Below are 14987 nucleotides of genomic sequence, written 5' to 3'. Positions count from 1 at the left end.
CTTACGCCCTAATCCTACCGCAGTGCACACAGTATCTCTTGGCCCAGCCTGTAGCCCACTTGGCGTGTCTCCGCCATGTGAGAGTGTTGCATGGGATAGATTGTACGTCTCACCCTATTATTTGTTATGCATTATTGTTTGCTATAGCACACTGTGACTTGTCAGGCGAGTAAGACTTATTTACAGTTCGTAACCCTCGTGACATGTTAGTAAGATTAAGCCTGTTTATAATGTGCACACTAAGCTCACATGTTCAACTTGAACGCATGCATGTCCTAATCAACTAGTCTGCCAACTTGTAGCTATTATAACGTGTGAGGAGCTTAAACCTGTCTGTAACCTGCACATTAAGTTTACCTTTGCAAACATGCATGCACACTTGTCCCCCTCATCTTATCACCCAACTCTTTAAATCGTTGACATGTGGGGGAATATAAGCCTGTTTATAATATGTTTTCGTTAAACAACAAAAAAATCAAAAATGAGGCATTACTATATCGGAAATGTAATTCAATGTTATTGCTGTATTAACCCTTTATTGCATACCACTCGTACATTTCCCCTTTCTTCATTCTGTAACCCACCTCACATGCCTTAATAAAAGAAAGATTGACAAAACAAAAGCTGCAGATCAGCCCATAAAGTTGATGTAATCAATCACAGTCACACCATTCTCATACTTTTCTACAACACCTTTATCGTTATCAGATCGATGAAAAAGCAGTGAAGCAAATGTGGTCACAATCATTCCAAAGAAGATTTATTGACATGTTGATTGTTTTATTGACAAGGATTTTATAAACCACAGAAAACACTTTTCAAACAATCAACCAATACCTAAAACGTTGCAAAGTGATTGAACATGAGCGTGGATGACGTTTGCAAGCAACATCATCTAATTTATACTAATGATTCCTGTTTGATCAATTAAAGTAAATAAACACAATTTAAGCAAATAACCATTGTTATACTAATTATGTAAGTGTTAAGGTATAGTAGGGGTTAATGGTTAGTGTCGTGCTGGGGATAATTTGTGTAGTAAAGTGTAGTATAGTGTGTTAGGGGGTTAAAGGTAAGGTTTTACTGCAAGGGTGGCATGTCCCAGTCCAAATTCTGTCCAAGATTAGAGCCCCCAGATTGCATGTTACATATAACATTGTTTCATACGTGGGAAGTGAAAGTCAACATAGACTGAAATATCAATTCATACTTAGCAATATTTTCCTTTCCTGGTGATGGACCACGAAAGCATTGTGTTAGTGCTGCCATGGCCGTGGCTGGGGAACAGGAAAATAAATTCACACTTACCAATATTTTCCTTTCCTGAGAATGGGCCATGGCCGCACCACTCTAACGCTCTGCTGCCATGGCTGGGAAAATGCAGTTATAGCTAAACAAACTATCCAAAATAACATTGTGGTTTTAACCACATCTGCGCACCATGTAACTCAAAAAGAGCAGGGCGTAGGTAAATATCTTTATATCAGAATATGTCTGACATGTCAGTTTTAAGCCAAGTTTGACCTATTATTCCGGTCTTATTGACAGCAAGACTTGGGTGGAAGCTGAAAACACAGTCACGAAGAAGGGCAGAGTTGGAAGATAGTGGACTAATACAAGTGATTCCCTTACCGTTCAATTAAATAACAAGCCTGCAATCTTAACTTTTATTACATTTGTGTACGCCATCAACAGCTTAGCTGGTTCTATAATGAATGAGTCTGCAACACAGACAAATAATAACAAGGAAGAAGAAAAAACTCACATAAGACATTCCACCCAGTGCTATCATTTAAAAATAAAAGAACATTTTCGAACCAAGTAATTTAAAAATGTACAAACTGACAATACAATTTTGTACACATTTTTTCCCTATCTATTCACAGGTTTTCACAGTTTGAGATCTCTATGGGGTATACTTACTTCATCAAACTCCTCGGTCAGTTTCTTGATTATTTCCCGGTTGTCTGGATTCTGAAAGAGTTCTGCTGTAACCACACCTGTCCAGAACAGAAGGAGATCACACAATGCAGTAACTTATAGCGAATAGAGATTCTCCAGATTATCAGTGTTATTGATTTCAAACTCAGAACTGACCTATTACAACAACCACATTAGAAAAAAACTGTTTTGTGTTTTCTTAACATACTTAAAACACTTTTAAAACAGTTACTCATTAAAATGACTTTTATTTACTTGCACAAGTATTTATTGTGAGTGAATTACTCGGGGTGGACTGTAGTATTTTACTTGCCATTCCTAGCAAAGGATTGTGGGAAAAGGACAGCTATGTCCCACAGGGTTTGATGTAGTTTATATTATATATTGTTTGTGCATTGTTTTTTGGGGGTTTTTTTTCATGGAAATTAGAACTTTTAAAAGAGTTAAATTATTTTATCATGAGATGTAATGTGCATCAATCTTGTCCTAGAATCAGAAGTGTCTCTATAATTATGATTCTGACGGATTTGCCATAAAATTCATAATGCAAACAAGCCTACCTTGGCATCCAGAGCACTGAATGTAGAAGTTAATAAGGTCAAGGAGTGCCACATCTCTGTCTTCCTGATAGGCTTCAATCCAATCATCTACCACTGACTGCAGACATACAAACATAATCTCATTAAAATAGAAACATTGGCAATACAATGCATCATTCTATATTCTTAAATTAGTATACTACAGTGGTACACGCAGACATGCAAAATACAAGTTTTTAATGCAAACAAAATATTTCAGAGAAAAGCATAGGATTTATTGGGTATACAATGAGTTGTGATTAATTGAAAAACAAACAACACTATGAATTGATAAGGGCTGCACTGGAAACGTTTTCTTTATCGATACATTATTTGTGGGTTTAAAATGCCACCATTCTCCCTATTTTAGCTTCAATTAAATCACATTAAGCCATGCCATTCCTTGAATAATATCTTATGCTAACATAGTCTACTGCTCTCTGTGTACACTAGGTGTTTCAAAGTCAAATTAGAAAGGGGGCCACAGGCCAAATTGCCTTCTACCTTGGGGACCACTAATCCGTATTGCTGAATGTGCACAAACATACAAATCAGTACTCTCTTAAACACAGACACAGTTAGAAACTCCAATACAAACACATACACCCACACAACTACACGACCCCATAGAAACGCACACAAGTAGAGTATCCTTCTGCCCACAGTGCGAGCCGAACTGATGAAGGCTCCTTCCCTACACTGTGTGCCCCAGCCAATCTTATCACTGGAGTTCTGACACAGGAGTGTTGAGTGCCAGAACTTAATGATGGATGCTAATAGGACCACACCATGGAACCAAGACCAGCCTCCTCAATCTCAGCAAATAATGGTTTAAATGCAGACTTGATTCAGACCAGGCCACCAGCTGCCCCGACTCAGAAATACATCTTTAATCCTGGGATAAATGGCCATGTGTGCAATAAAGTCAGAAATCGCCTCACGGACAGTGCTTTGAGACCCCTGGTGTACACTCTCTGTATAATATGAACCCATTATAATAATGGAGTGCAATGTACCTGGATAGCCCTCTTTCCAATGCTAACCACTTCAAAGAGTGTCACAGCCTCAGTTACATCCCCATTTGTTATCCGGCTGTCTCGGCTTCTCCTTGCTGAACTTCTCCTAGAGTGTGTCTCAGAAGGCTTTCGAATCCTTTTTGCTTTCTGCAGGAAAAGCAGGGGTAACTTGAAACAACATAGCTTTATATTAAAGTCAAAGCTGTTTTTACTATACACGTGTCAACTCCAGGCTATTCATTTTCAATAACTACATTATTAAATGTAAAACTTCAAAGGAAATGACTCACTGGTGTCATGAAGATCCCTCCATTCTGTTTGGTTGCTTCAGGAATCCCATTTGTATGGGAATTTTCCCTGCATTGAGAAAAACAGGAGAATACACATTGTGAATAATGCTTAGATAATCTCTAAAACATAGCTTAAGCAGTGTGAGCGCTTGCTGTGGTGTTCTTCCTTCATTTTATTTTCTATTTTTCTATTGGAGTCTCCTTGCCTGGCGTCTCTTCTATCATTGGGTGAGTGGAGATTTTGCCTACCCTTACTTTTGAAGTTTTGTATTTTATGCTCTAATTTTATAGGCAGGATACAGGTTATCTGTATGCCTGGTTCCATTTAATTATTTTTGATTGCACCCAAAATATTCTAAAATTATGTGAATAATTAAATGAAGCATTATAAGAAACATTCCAAGCACCATAACCACTACAGTGTACTGCAGTGCTAATAGAGCAAGGAGTACCCATGTGCTGGCACGACTTTTTACTTGACGTCTGCCCTATGCAACTCCCTGTCTCTCATCTTCCTCTATGAGAACCAGGAGCCCTCTGCCAGAGTAAAACCCTGCGGTACAGAGCCCTCTCATTACCTGAGAGAGTCAGCTGATCACTCTCAGCCAATGAGCTATGCTCTGCACAACCCTGTTCTAAAAAGTGGTGCAACATTGAAAAAGTGGAGGAGTTCCGAATGATTTCGATGTCGGCTGCCTAACCTTCACTACTTACGACCACTTTTTAGAACAGCACACTTTGATAAATCTCTCCTAATGTCACTTCATCAGCCTGGGTAGGAAGACAGCGGCTGCCTACAGGAATGTCGCTGGAATACAGTTTTCTATATTTAAAGGTAGCCGATTATGAGCAAGAAAGCAGGTTCAACAGTATCCAGCAACAGCTATATGCACATTCATAGCTAAGGAGCTATAGGGGGCAGAGGGGTGGGTGGATGGGTAGATAACATGTATGTCCTTTCCCATGGTGCAGTAATAGGAAACTCCACTAATTCCCACACTGTGTGTCTGGATGAATGATTTAAGACAAGGAATGTGTTTGTATATCTGTAAGTGGGTATAATTATTATTTTTGGTTATTATTTATATAGCGCCAGCTTATTCTGCAGTGCTTACAATAGGAATGTGACTTTATGTATGTGGGTGTCTGTGAATGTCTATATGTGTGCCTCACAATAGCTGTCTTTAATGCTTGCTTGATTGTGAGTGTGCATCTTTCTATATGTGAGTGCTTTTGTATAACTTTGAATGCATCTCCGTGTGTTTGTGAGTGTGGTGTCTGTATGTGGTTGTGTATTTGTGATAGTCAGTTGCTTTTTTTTAGTCCTTCTAATCCAATTTTTGTTGATCTTTTGGTAATTGTAACTACTTTGTAGTGTACTGTATTTTCTTCTTTTTTCTGAGGTTTTTTATAGGTTGTATGCACATAACAATAATAATAATATTGACGTATTAATGCTTATACTAATAATAATAAAAAGATGTTGTATGCAGATACCAGATTTGTTGTGCTTGAAATGCTATTTCCTCACCTGAATGTCTCGTTAACAGGAATATGAATCTACTACTGTGTTATAAATGCAAATAAACAATATGTTATTTTCTTTATATTTTGGGGCTGCATTTTTAGTTTGATTACTTTGTTTTATTTTTACTTTTTTTCTTATTCTGATTTTTGCATCATTTGTCTGTTTAAATATGAGTAAGTATAACAACATTTCGCTGTAAGTACAAAATTGTGTTGGAGCGAGATCCATGTGGCATAATTGAATATATTTTGTGGGGAAGCCCGTAACCACCTACACACAGACAACAAGCATCTAGAGTGGGTTAAGGATGTTTTTTTATTTATTTTTCTTTTTTTATATAATTTTCTTTTTTATAAAAATGTGAACGTTAATCTCTAATTGCTGAATACTCTGAAGAGTGTTGACTATCTATCCATTTGGTGGAAACATTTAAAACAAGTTTAATAAAGATATTGTATAAATTACGGTATTTATACAGTTGAGATAAATATATAATCATTTGTTATTCCTTTGCAATTCTGTGTCTATATAAGGATATAATATAATGCAGGGAAATCCTGTAAGGATATCTTATTGTTTATATATATATATATATATATATATTTATATATATATATATTTGTTATTCTGATATAATTTGGGGCTATGCATTTTTATTTTGCACACTGGGTCACATATCAAGCATACAGGCTCTTTCTCACCCTCTGTAAGGACACAGGGGGTTTTGAACTATGATTATTGTGAATCTAAATAAATAAGAATATATTTTGTCACATGTAACTGCTCCTTTAACATTATTAAGTGTGCAGTATTAATCATATTTTTTTATTTTTCCTTTGTTGGATCACAGATACCAAAGACATGACGGCTGTGAAAAACCCAAAATCAAAAGACATCTTTTCAACTTGGAGCAGATCACTTGGCATTAAGCCCTCATTCTTTGCAACTAGCAACTCTACACCAAACTATCTACCTGGATTTCACAAGGAACCATGACCTGAAAGCTCAAGATGTCCCATTATCTACTCCAGGTTCAAAAGCAAGAGTTCTATTTAACAGGTGATTAAAGACCCATACACTATATATTAAATTATGAAATCTGCAATGGGGAGCAAACCAGAGGGTCATTTGGTTATATTTTAAATTTTCTATTGGTGTACGCACTCACCAATATCCTGGCAGGGTGGAAGGACATTTAAATAAGATCTGCCCTTGTCCCCATGCCCCAAGACACCACCAACTATTAAATCAATTCCAAAAAATACTTGGACGACACTTGTAAAAAAACAGACAATGATTTCTCCGTCTACTCTCAGAGGTGTACAGGATGATTCACTACATCATGAATTTCCCACAGTTGATGGTTTAGCAAATAACTATCTTTGCTCTAGATTTGATTTATTCTACAGCCCATCCACTCTATTTTGCCCTAAGGGCACCGTGTGTGCTTTATTTCAACCAATCTATGTTAGTCAGTTTATTATGCTAGTTTAAAACCAGCCCAGACTTAACTTCACTAAGCTGTAACTGTAACTCAGAGAATTTTTTGACTTTGGATATTTTGATATCAGTTTCACTTTTTATTGAAGAATAAAAAATATTTTAAGCTTATCAGCTGTCTATAATTCAACTTTAAGGGTTTGTTCACTAATGAGCAAACTGAAAACCAAACTGAAAAATAGAGGCCATAATTCATCTATTTAGCTACTTTCAGCTATTTTTCCAGCTTGGCTAATGTGACAGAATTTTTTCTATTTGATTTTCGGTTCACCACAATTTTATGTTACGTGAATAATCCTATAGTAAATATCATTACTAAACTAGGTGAAGAACTTTAAAGGGAATCGGAAATTCTAGCCCAACTCGATCATATTTCTAGCTCAGCTATTTTGACCTAATTTCCTAGATAATTATTGGTGAACAGCACTAACTGTGTGCAGCACATATGGTGCAGCTGGCACTTATATGAACCACTGTTTCAACATCAGCATATTGTCAAATGAGGGTTGGAGTAAATGGTTACTCGTTAATTAAATGACACATGGATTGTTTGCCTTCTTTTGGATCAACAGCAAAAACATATGTGAGGAAGGCTGAACTTGATGGACCCAAGTCTCTTTTCAGCTATGTAACTATGTAACTATTTGAACATATATAGTCTGCTTAATCCTGAACTCAAGCCCGGATTTGCCCTAAGGCCACTGAGGCTATGGTCAGGTCGCAAGCGGGATAGGGGCAGCACTTGACCCAATCAGATGACATTTCATCATGCATCGTTTTCTTTTCAACTATCTTTTAGTCTGGTGCCAATCGATTTGCCAGCACCATGTCAATCAGTGCAGGCCCATGGCCATTCACAATAAATACCCCATGTAACAGAGGCATTGCACGTGCAGCAAGACAAGAGAGATCGCAGGAGCTGCAGTGGTGATGATCTCCTGCCGAGTGCCCAATGCTGCATCCTCTCTGCGTGGCGCTCTGTGTGTGGGAAGGAGAGCAGAGGACATGTATCCATATACATGGAGGGTGCTTTGAGGAAACTGGCCTTGGGTCAGCAAGGAGAGTAAATCCGACCCTGCCTGCAGTATGCAATCTTTTGATCTCTTACTTTTGGCAAATTTCATCTTGATTTGACTCTGCGATCATTTCTTCTACATTGCGTCCTTAGAGAAGTCTCAATAAAACCACAATTAAATGCTTTGATATCTTGCTGTTTACCTGTAAAATTGATAAAGCACACTGAAGATATATAATCCATGACATTCAATATATTTAGATACAAAACTAACAATCTTGAAAATCTAATGTAACAAAATGTAAATGTTCTTTTAATTCTAACAAATATATCAAACATAACTACCCAGAATTTTCTTTTTATAAATGTTTTATACAAAAAAATGTGAATGCATATTGTATAGTGCCAGAGTTCACAAACAATATCTTCTTCAAAAATAAAGTTCCATAGACACTTTGCATTACTGGAAAGTTCATGGAGCACCTTCGCCCCTCATTTTTGAGAGTGGCTTCTCGCAGCAGCACTTTATAATTTTCTGCTGCTATAAAACAGTCCTCAAGAGCTGTCAATCAGGTAGTCCGGAACACTTAGTATTTTTAACGCTAAAAACTTTAAGAACTATAATAAAGCCAGTTGAAGTGGAGACAGTTAAGTAGTCTTTGGTGGTTGTTCTATTACTTTCTGCAAAACTGTACTTACATGGATTGATAAAAAAGGCTCTTGTGGCACCCAATGTACAACCCTGACCTTGGATTAAAATGACAGGCTGTGAGTGCTAGGGGTAGGTTAGTCCAGCAATTGCAGCCTCACAATACCATGAAAGATCAGACATGTTTGGACCAATAAGGTAGTCATGAAAATGCTTTGAGTGTTTGAAAAATCTCTTTTTTTTGTCAGGCTGTTTCAAAACAGTTTGACAGACAGTTGAAGGATGGCACTAAAAGACTCACTGCACCATAACCACTTCAATATGCTGTATTGGTTAATGGCCTAAGAGTGTCTCTATTGTGTCTTTTCTAGAATTGAGCTCAGTTTGGTAGTAATATGTTATGTGCAGCATAACTTTGACATCACATAACAACATATAATATGCAAATTCTTCTATAATGTGACATCAATAAGTCGGAAAAGCAGTGCATTGGAAGAAGTTAAGAGATGTGCTAGTAGTAGAATAGTTATATATGTCGCTTTTTTTCATGACGGGAGGCTTTTATACAGAATACAGTAAGGACTCAAATAGTTACACTCTGTAGTAAAAGTCACATTCTCTTTACCTTGTTAATGATCTTAATACAATTTATTTCAGGCTACATGCCTAATTCTCATTAGAACACATGGACTTTAATATTATTTGTTCTAAAATATATGATCAAAGAATATTAATCAATTGATTTATCTAAAGACTGTGTCCAGGCATTCAATATTATTAGACACAAGCTGATGACTTTCAGTGTGCCAACTGGATGCCTGGGCATCAAGGGAAAGGCAGTCCACAAAATCAAGAGTTAAAAAAGAACTAAGCTACCAAGCCAAGTAGGCGTTTTGTGTGCTAATGGAAGGCTTTTACCAGACAACGTTGGTTACTACATTATGAATTCATACTTTAATGCAAATTAATGATCGCGGTTATCAAAACAAATGATCATTTAGCCTAGATTCCAAGCTGTGAGACTCAGAATAGCCTTACATTAACCCCTGAATGCCGGTGACAGCTGCACTGAGTCTCACAGTTTGGGAAGACCCTCTTGGCTGTGATCAGGATGCTGTTGATACATAGTATCACACTTGGTGCAGGTGCTTATCATCAGTCAGTGGGCTACTGGGATGCCCAGCACTCCTAGGGTTAAAGCGTGACTTCATACTTGCCAGCCTGGGCCTCGCTGCCCAGAGAGATCAGTGGAATGTTCAGACATCCCGCATTCCACGCACAGACAGCCTCTGTTTATCTATGAACATCTGGCTCCTCCTATGTGTTTACCTGGCCTGTGGGCCTGAGCAGCCCAGACAGCCTTCCTCTTCCTCCTCACTGCATTGTCTGTACTGGCATTCTGTGATTAGCTCTCAGCCCGCCCCTTACTCTTCACATTTCCTCCTTCATCCAGGACCAACAACAAGCACAGTAGCCAATCCCAGGCCAGCCCGAGCTCAAATATGATTTACCTCACTAGTGTGTCATTCAGCTGGGATAGGGCGGCCCTCAGATACTGTAAATGGCAAATAAAGGAACAATCCCAAAGACAGGTGTAAGATTACAATTTATAAGGCGTTTTATGGTAGCTGTTTAACTTGAAAGAACATGTCTGCACAGTGATTGGCTGACAGTCTGGCTCTGTGTTCACTGGTAGAAGGGAAATCCAACAGTAACACTTCCCTACCAAATGGAACATACTGTAAACCTGTAGACTGATTGCTGTCTAGGAATCTATATTAAATCTAATTTTAATAAATACTAAATGCTCAGAATAGAACTTTTTTTAAAATGTCATTGTGTATGGAAATATTGGTGGGATAACAAGTTTTAGAGATTATATGCTATGTTGAAACTTGTGTACAGAGGACTCTGATGCAAGAATATTTTTGGGTGGGCCAAAGGGTAAATCCCCATTCCCAACAGTCTATGACTCCCATAATGCTATGTCAGCTGGCGATCTACCATTTGCCCATCCTTGCAGGGTTGTATTAGTGAGCGGTGTTTGTGCGTTTGAATGTAAGCATGGTTTTGTATAGAGTATGCGTGTGCATGTAGGGGTGTATTTGTATGTACTGTTGCCATTGGAATGCTTTGGTGTACTTCTATACAATGTTTGTGTTTGAATGCAGGTAACAGTTTGTAGGTAGTCTAGGCTTTTAAATGCAGGTGTGTGTTGGTGTTTAAATAAAAAGGTGTTTGTACATAATTTTTATACTTTAATACATGGGTGTGTTTGTATGTAATGTTTGCATTTGAATGCAGTGTGTTTGTATGCAGTGTTGTTTTTAAATGTGGATACACATTTGTATACACATACACTACCACATACTTACACAGATACACATATACATAAACTGACAGATAAACAACGAGGAACACACATAGATGTACACACTGACGCATACATACTGACATACAGATACACACTGGCACACACATACATACATGCACACACTGACACACATATATATAAACTGACAGATACACAAAGAAACACACATAGATGTACACACTGACACATACACACACATACAAGCTGACACACAGATACACACACACATACATTGATACACAAACTGACTCATACATAAATGCAAATCATAATTTTTATATTTTTGACCACCCTTGTGTTACCATACATTTTGTGTCCAAGAGGGTGACTTTACTGAGAAGAAGCTTATGTTGGTGTGGGGCTGGAGCAGGCTCATTTCTTGACCCTAACTTCCCCCATTCTGTCTGTGGCGCCGATATTAGAGTGTAAGGGCGCGCTGTTAAGGGGCTGCAGCACTCTACTGCAGCACTCCTGTCAGAAATACCCATTGGGTGGCCCAAAGTGCACGGGCAACCCAATGGGCCTCCAGTGTGCAGACCCTAGTGCCGTGTCACCCGCTGCACCAGTGGTAGTTCCCCATTCATCACATGGTATCCCTGACCTTGCAATATTTTAGATCTGATATGAAATCATAAGATAAGGAGACATAAAGGGACAAAGAGGGGCTGGGGGAAGAGACACACAGCAGGGCTGGTAAGGGAAGAAAGAGACACACTAAAAGTGCTGGGGGAGAAAGAGACACATAGGGGCTGGGAAAGGGGCAAAAGAGACAGACATGGGCTGAGGGGGGGAGACAAAGAGACACAGAGGGGAAGATATTTTGATTAATTGTGATTGTTGTCAAAGGAGACTTAGCTCACTGACATAAAGAGTTATAGCTCTCATATGTTAAAATTTACAGTTTTGCCAGCACTGATTACCCAGTGATTTCAATGTGAATTTACTCAGTAAGTGAAACCACTAAAACAATTCAGTGTGAATCCTCTGTCTAATGATCAGAAGTGAATTATAAACAGGCATTCATAATAATCTTGGAAAGTCAAAAACAATGCAGTTTGAATCAGAAATCTTGGAAAGAAGATACATCGCACATGATTAACATGAAGTTAAAATGTTTAATATTTCAGTAAAAGACATATATACAGTCCATTTTGATCCAGTGGAGCATGTAAACATGTTAAACATTGGGAAATATGGAGGGAGATTTAATTTTTCAACTGGAACTTTAATTTCATGTTCTTATAATAACATACATGTTATCTATATTTGCCTTTTGTATTATCTTTTCCGTTATCGTTGTGTAGTGTACTGGGAAATATTTACATAAAGCGGTATATTTTTTAATGTTTTTCTGTGATAAAGTTGCATTAAGTATCATTTAAAAGGGGGCAAGTAGTAACACTGCATGCCCCTTCTCGGCCTCTCCACTCTGCCAATGACCTTCTTCTGTCCACTACTCGCACCCGTACAACCAACTCACGCTTACAGGACTTCTTGCGGGCGGCTCCCTTCCTACGGAATAGCCTGCCTACCGCCATCAGACTCTTCCCCTAGTCTTCAATTGTTTAAGAAGTGCCTTAAAACCCATCTCTTTAGGAAAGCTTACGGCCTCCCAGAGTAACCTCTATCTCACATACCTGTCTCTTGCTCTCTCCTAAAAGGCGGCACTCTACTCTCTCCTCCAGCTCCAGTTCTGCTTCACTCCCACCTTATACAAAAAACTTCAAAAGAAACTGAATTGGAGTACACAATAACTCTGTGCAAGAAGAAAAAATGAAATAATAAAGAGGGCTGCGTCACATACAAAGGAGCGACTAAACAACTAAATAAAATATAAACCAACAATGGTATGTGAGCGCTCCAAATCAAATATGACCACTAGAAATTATACTCCAAAGCAGCAGCTGTTGAATAAAAAATGTAAATATACACAAAGTATTTATTTATACATATATAAACAATAAAATGAATCAAACATGAATACAATGAAAAAAAATAATGTTACCACAAAAATAATGTTACCACAAAAATATATGTCCAGACCAGAGTTCATATATGAACAGAGTTTTTCATATGTTACATATTGATCATATACAAGATGTATGTGTTTCCTTGTGTTTCTTTATTTATGCAATTTTTAGTGATTGGGATCATTATTATGAATTTTTCCATTATTTTTATTTTCTGCACCTATATCTGTTTTATATATTACTTTAGAAGCTTTTGAGAGGTTCTAATCAATAAAGTATAAGTTATTAAGTTCTTTATTCACACACAAAAATCCTCTGTGTTTTGGTTGATGTGAAAGGATATATACATGTATGTATTTATGTATATACATGTGTGTATACATATAGAAACATAGAGAACCATAGCATAGAGTATTCTTAAAATATGAAAAAGATAAGAGACACGTAAAAAGTGGCTTTGTTGCATGCAGCCTTGATTCCACATGTTTTACCTGTCAATATTATCATTAAATAGAGAGAGTGATATCACTTATTAGCTGATGGTTATTAATACCACATTTCGCATTACAAGATTCTTTATGATTTACAATTAATAATATTATTTTGATGTTTATATTGCAGTTTATGTTTATTTTATTTTTTTAAATGCACACCTTAGGCGATCCGCCCTCTATCAATTTACTTTTAATCTTTATTATTTCTTAATTGAATGACCACTCCTTTAGATGCAGGGTATATATACCCAGTTTGTGGACAGCAGATCTTTGTCTTGAGAAAGTCCTCCAAAGGGGACGAAACGCGAAGACGATCTGTTTTCCGTCTCCTCTGATTTTCAACCCGGCTTTATTTACGGTCCGGGAGGGATTTTCGGCAGCTGTTGAATTCGGACCTACACATCCTATCTCGTGGTAGGGAGTCGGCGTGCTCCTCTTACCTTACACGAAGGTCAGATGAATAGGGTAAGTGGCTCTGACTTACTCCCTAGGTTTGCAACTCTGGGAGATTATTCACAGCGGCACCCTCTACCCTAACCTAGTTGTCTGGCGGGTTTAAGAGCTCCCTCCCCCAGGAACGATATATGTGTTTGGGGTCTGATATTCATTTTTTGATCTTCTACATTATTTAATTTTTAATTTTGATGTGCACAGTCCTTTGGTTTTATTTTTATCTTTGATACACTATCAATATTAGTGTTGGGGGCCCCACACTGTGTATCTTTGAACTCTGGTCTGGACATATATTTTTGTGGTAACATTATTTTTTTTCATTGTATTCATGTTTGATTCATTTTATTGTTTATATATGTATAAATAAATACTTTGTGTATATTTAAATTTTTTATTCAACAGCTGCTGCTTTGGAGTTTAATTTCTAGTGGTCATATTTGATTTGGAGCGCTCACATACCATTGTTGGTTCACTCCCACCTTATTTGATTGCTATTTCCTATCCTATTGTGTTTTACACCCCACCTCCTATAGACTGTAAGCTCGTTTGAGCAGGGTCCTCTTCAACCTATCGTTCCTGTAAGTTTTGTTGTAATTGTCCTATTTATAGTTCAATCCCCCCTCTTATAATATTGTAAAGCGCTACGAAATCTGTTTTCGCTATATAAATGGCGATAATAATAATAATAATAAATAGTGCATATATGATGTTTAATCAATGTGATGGAAGCACAAATACATTATAAAAGCAAAAAAGGAGTACAACATTATAACCGCCACTAGAAGTATTTATGAGGTAGCTCTACAAGGCATTAAAGTATCAAAATAAATAGAAAAAGATAATCAAATGGTGTATTGAAATGTTGTTAAATCTATATGACACTGAATAAAGGGAAATATCTGTCTTTGTAAAGAAAACAAAGGGTGTTGTGACAATAAAACAATGATTATAACATCATGGAAAATTCTACCACTGGCATTATTTCTCCAGTTAGTTCTTCGGGAAATGTGGATACAGTTGTAATAATCGTTTGTGTTAAATCCAACAACCTGAAAAGGAAAAATATAATCCTTTAATAAAAAATTGAAAAGGTCATGGTGTATGGCAAATAAAAAGGCAATATAAATGAACTGTGGACAGAGGGTGTATTTGTGATTTGTTAATTATTCTAGTAAAAGT

The 14987-nt window shown here is 37.3% G+C and overlaps 2 protein-coding genes across 4 annotated transcripts in view; both read right to left on the bottom strand.

The window, feature by feature from the left end:
* Nucleotides 1-9970, bottom strand: part of LOC134615067 (cohesin subunit SA-2-like) — a 66150-nt gene extending 56180 nt beyond the window's left edge. The window contains exons 1-6 of one of the 2 annotated variants that reach the window (XM_063459444.1): nucleotides 9847-9970; nucleotides 7962-8071; nucleotides 3826-3892; nucleotides 3536-3682; nucleotides 2502-2598; nucleotides 1924-2000 (exon numbers count right to left, since the gene is read on the bottom strand). In XM_063459444.1, coding sequence (XP_063315514.1) covers nucleotides 1924-2000; nucleotides 2502-2598; nucleotides 3536-3682; nucleotides 3826-3892; nucleotides 7962-7999 — 426 coding nt within the window. In that variant the 5' untranslated portion in view covers nucleotides 8000-8071; nucleotides 9847-9970. The other variant, XM_063459453.1, reaches the window with a different exon arrangement.
* Nucleotides 9971-14662: 4692 nt separating this feature from the next.
* Nucleotides 14663-14987, bottom strand: part of LOC134615078 (uncharacterized) — a 31591-nt gene continuing 31266 nt past the window's right edge. For both annotated transcript variants that reach the window (XM_063459467.1, XM_063459477.1), the window contains exon 8: nucleotides 14663-14857. In XM_063459467.1, the coding sequence (XP_063315537.1) occupies nucleotides 14755-14857 (103 nt within the window). In that variant the 3' untranslated portion in view covers nucleotides 14663-14754. The remainder of the gene's footprint in view (nucleotides 14858-14987) is intronic.

The sequence above is a fragment of the Pelobates fuscus genome, chromosome 1 (assembly GCF_036172605.1).
Source record: "Pelobates fuscus isolate aPelFus1 chromosome 1, aPelFus1.pri, whole genome shotgun sequence".
NCBI classification, from domain to species: Eukaryota; Metazoa; Chordata; class Amphibia; order Anura; family Pelobatidae; genus Pelobates; species Pelobates fuscus.
This window is presented reverse-complemented; position numbering and strand designations above follow the sequence as displayed.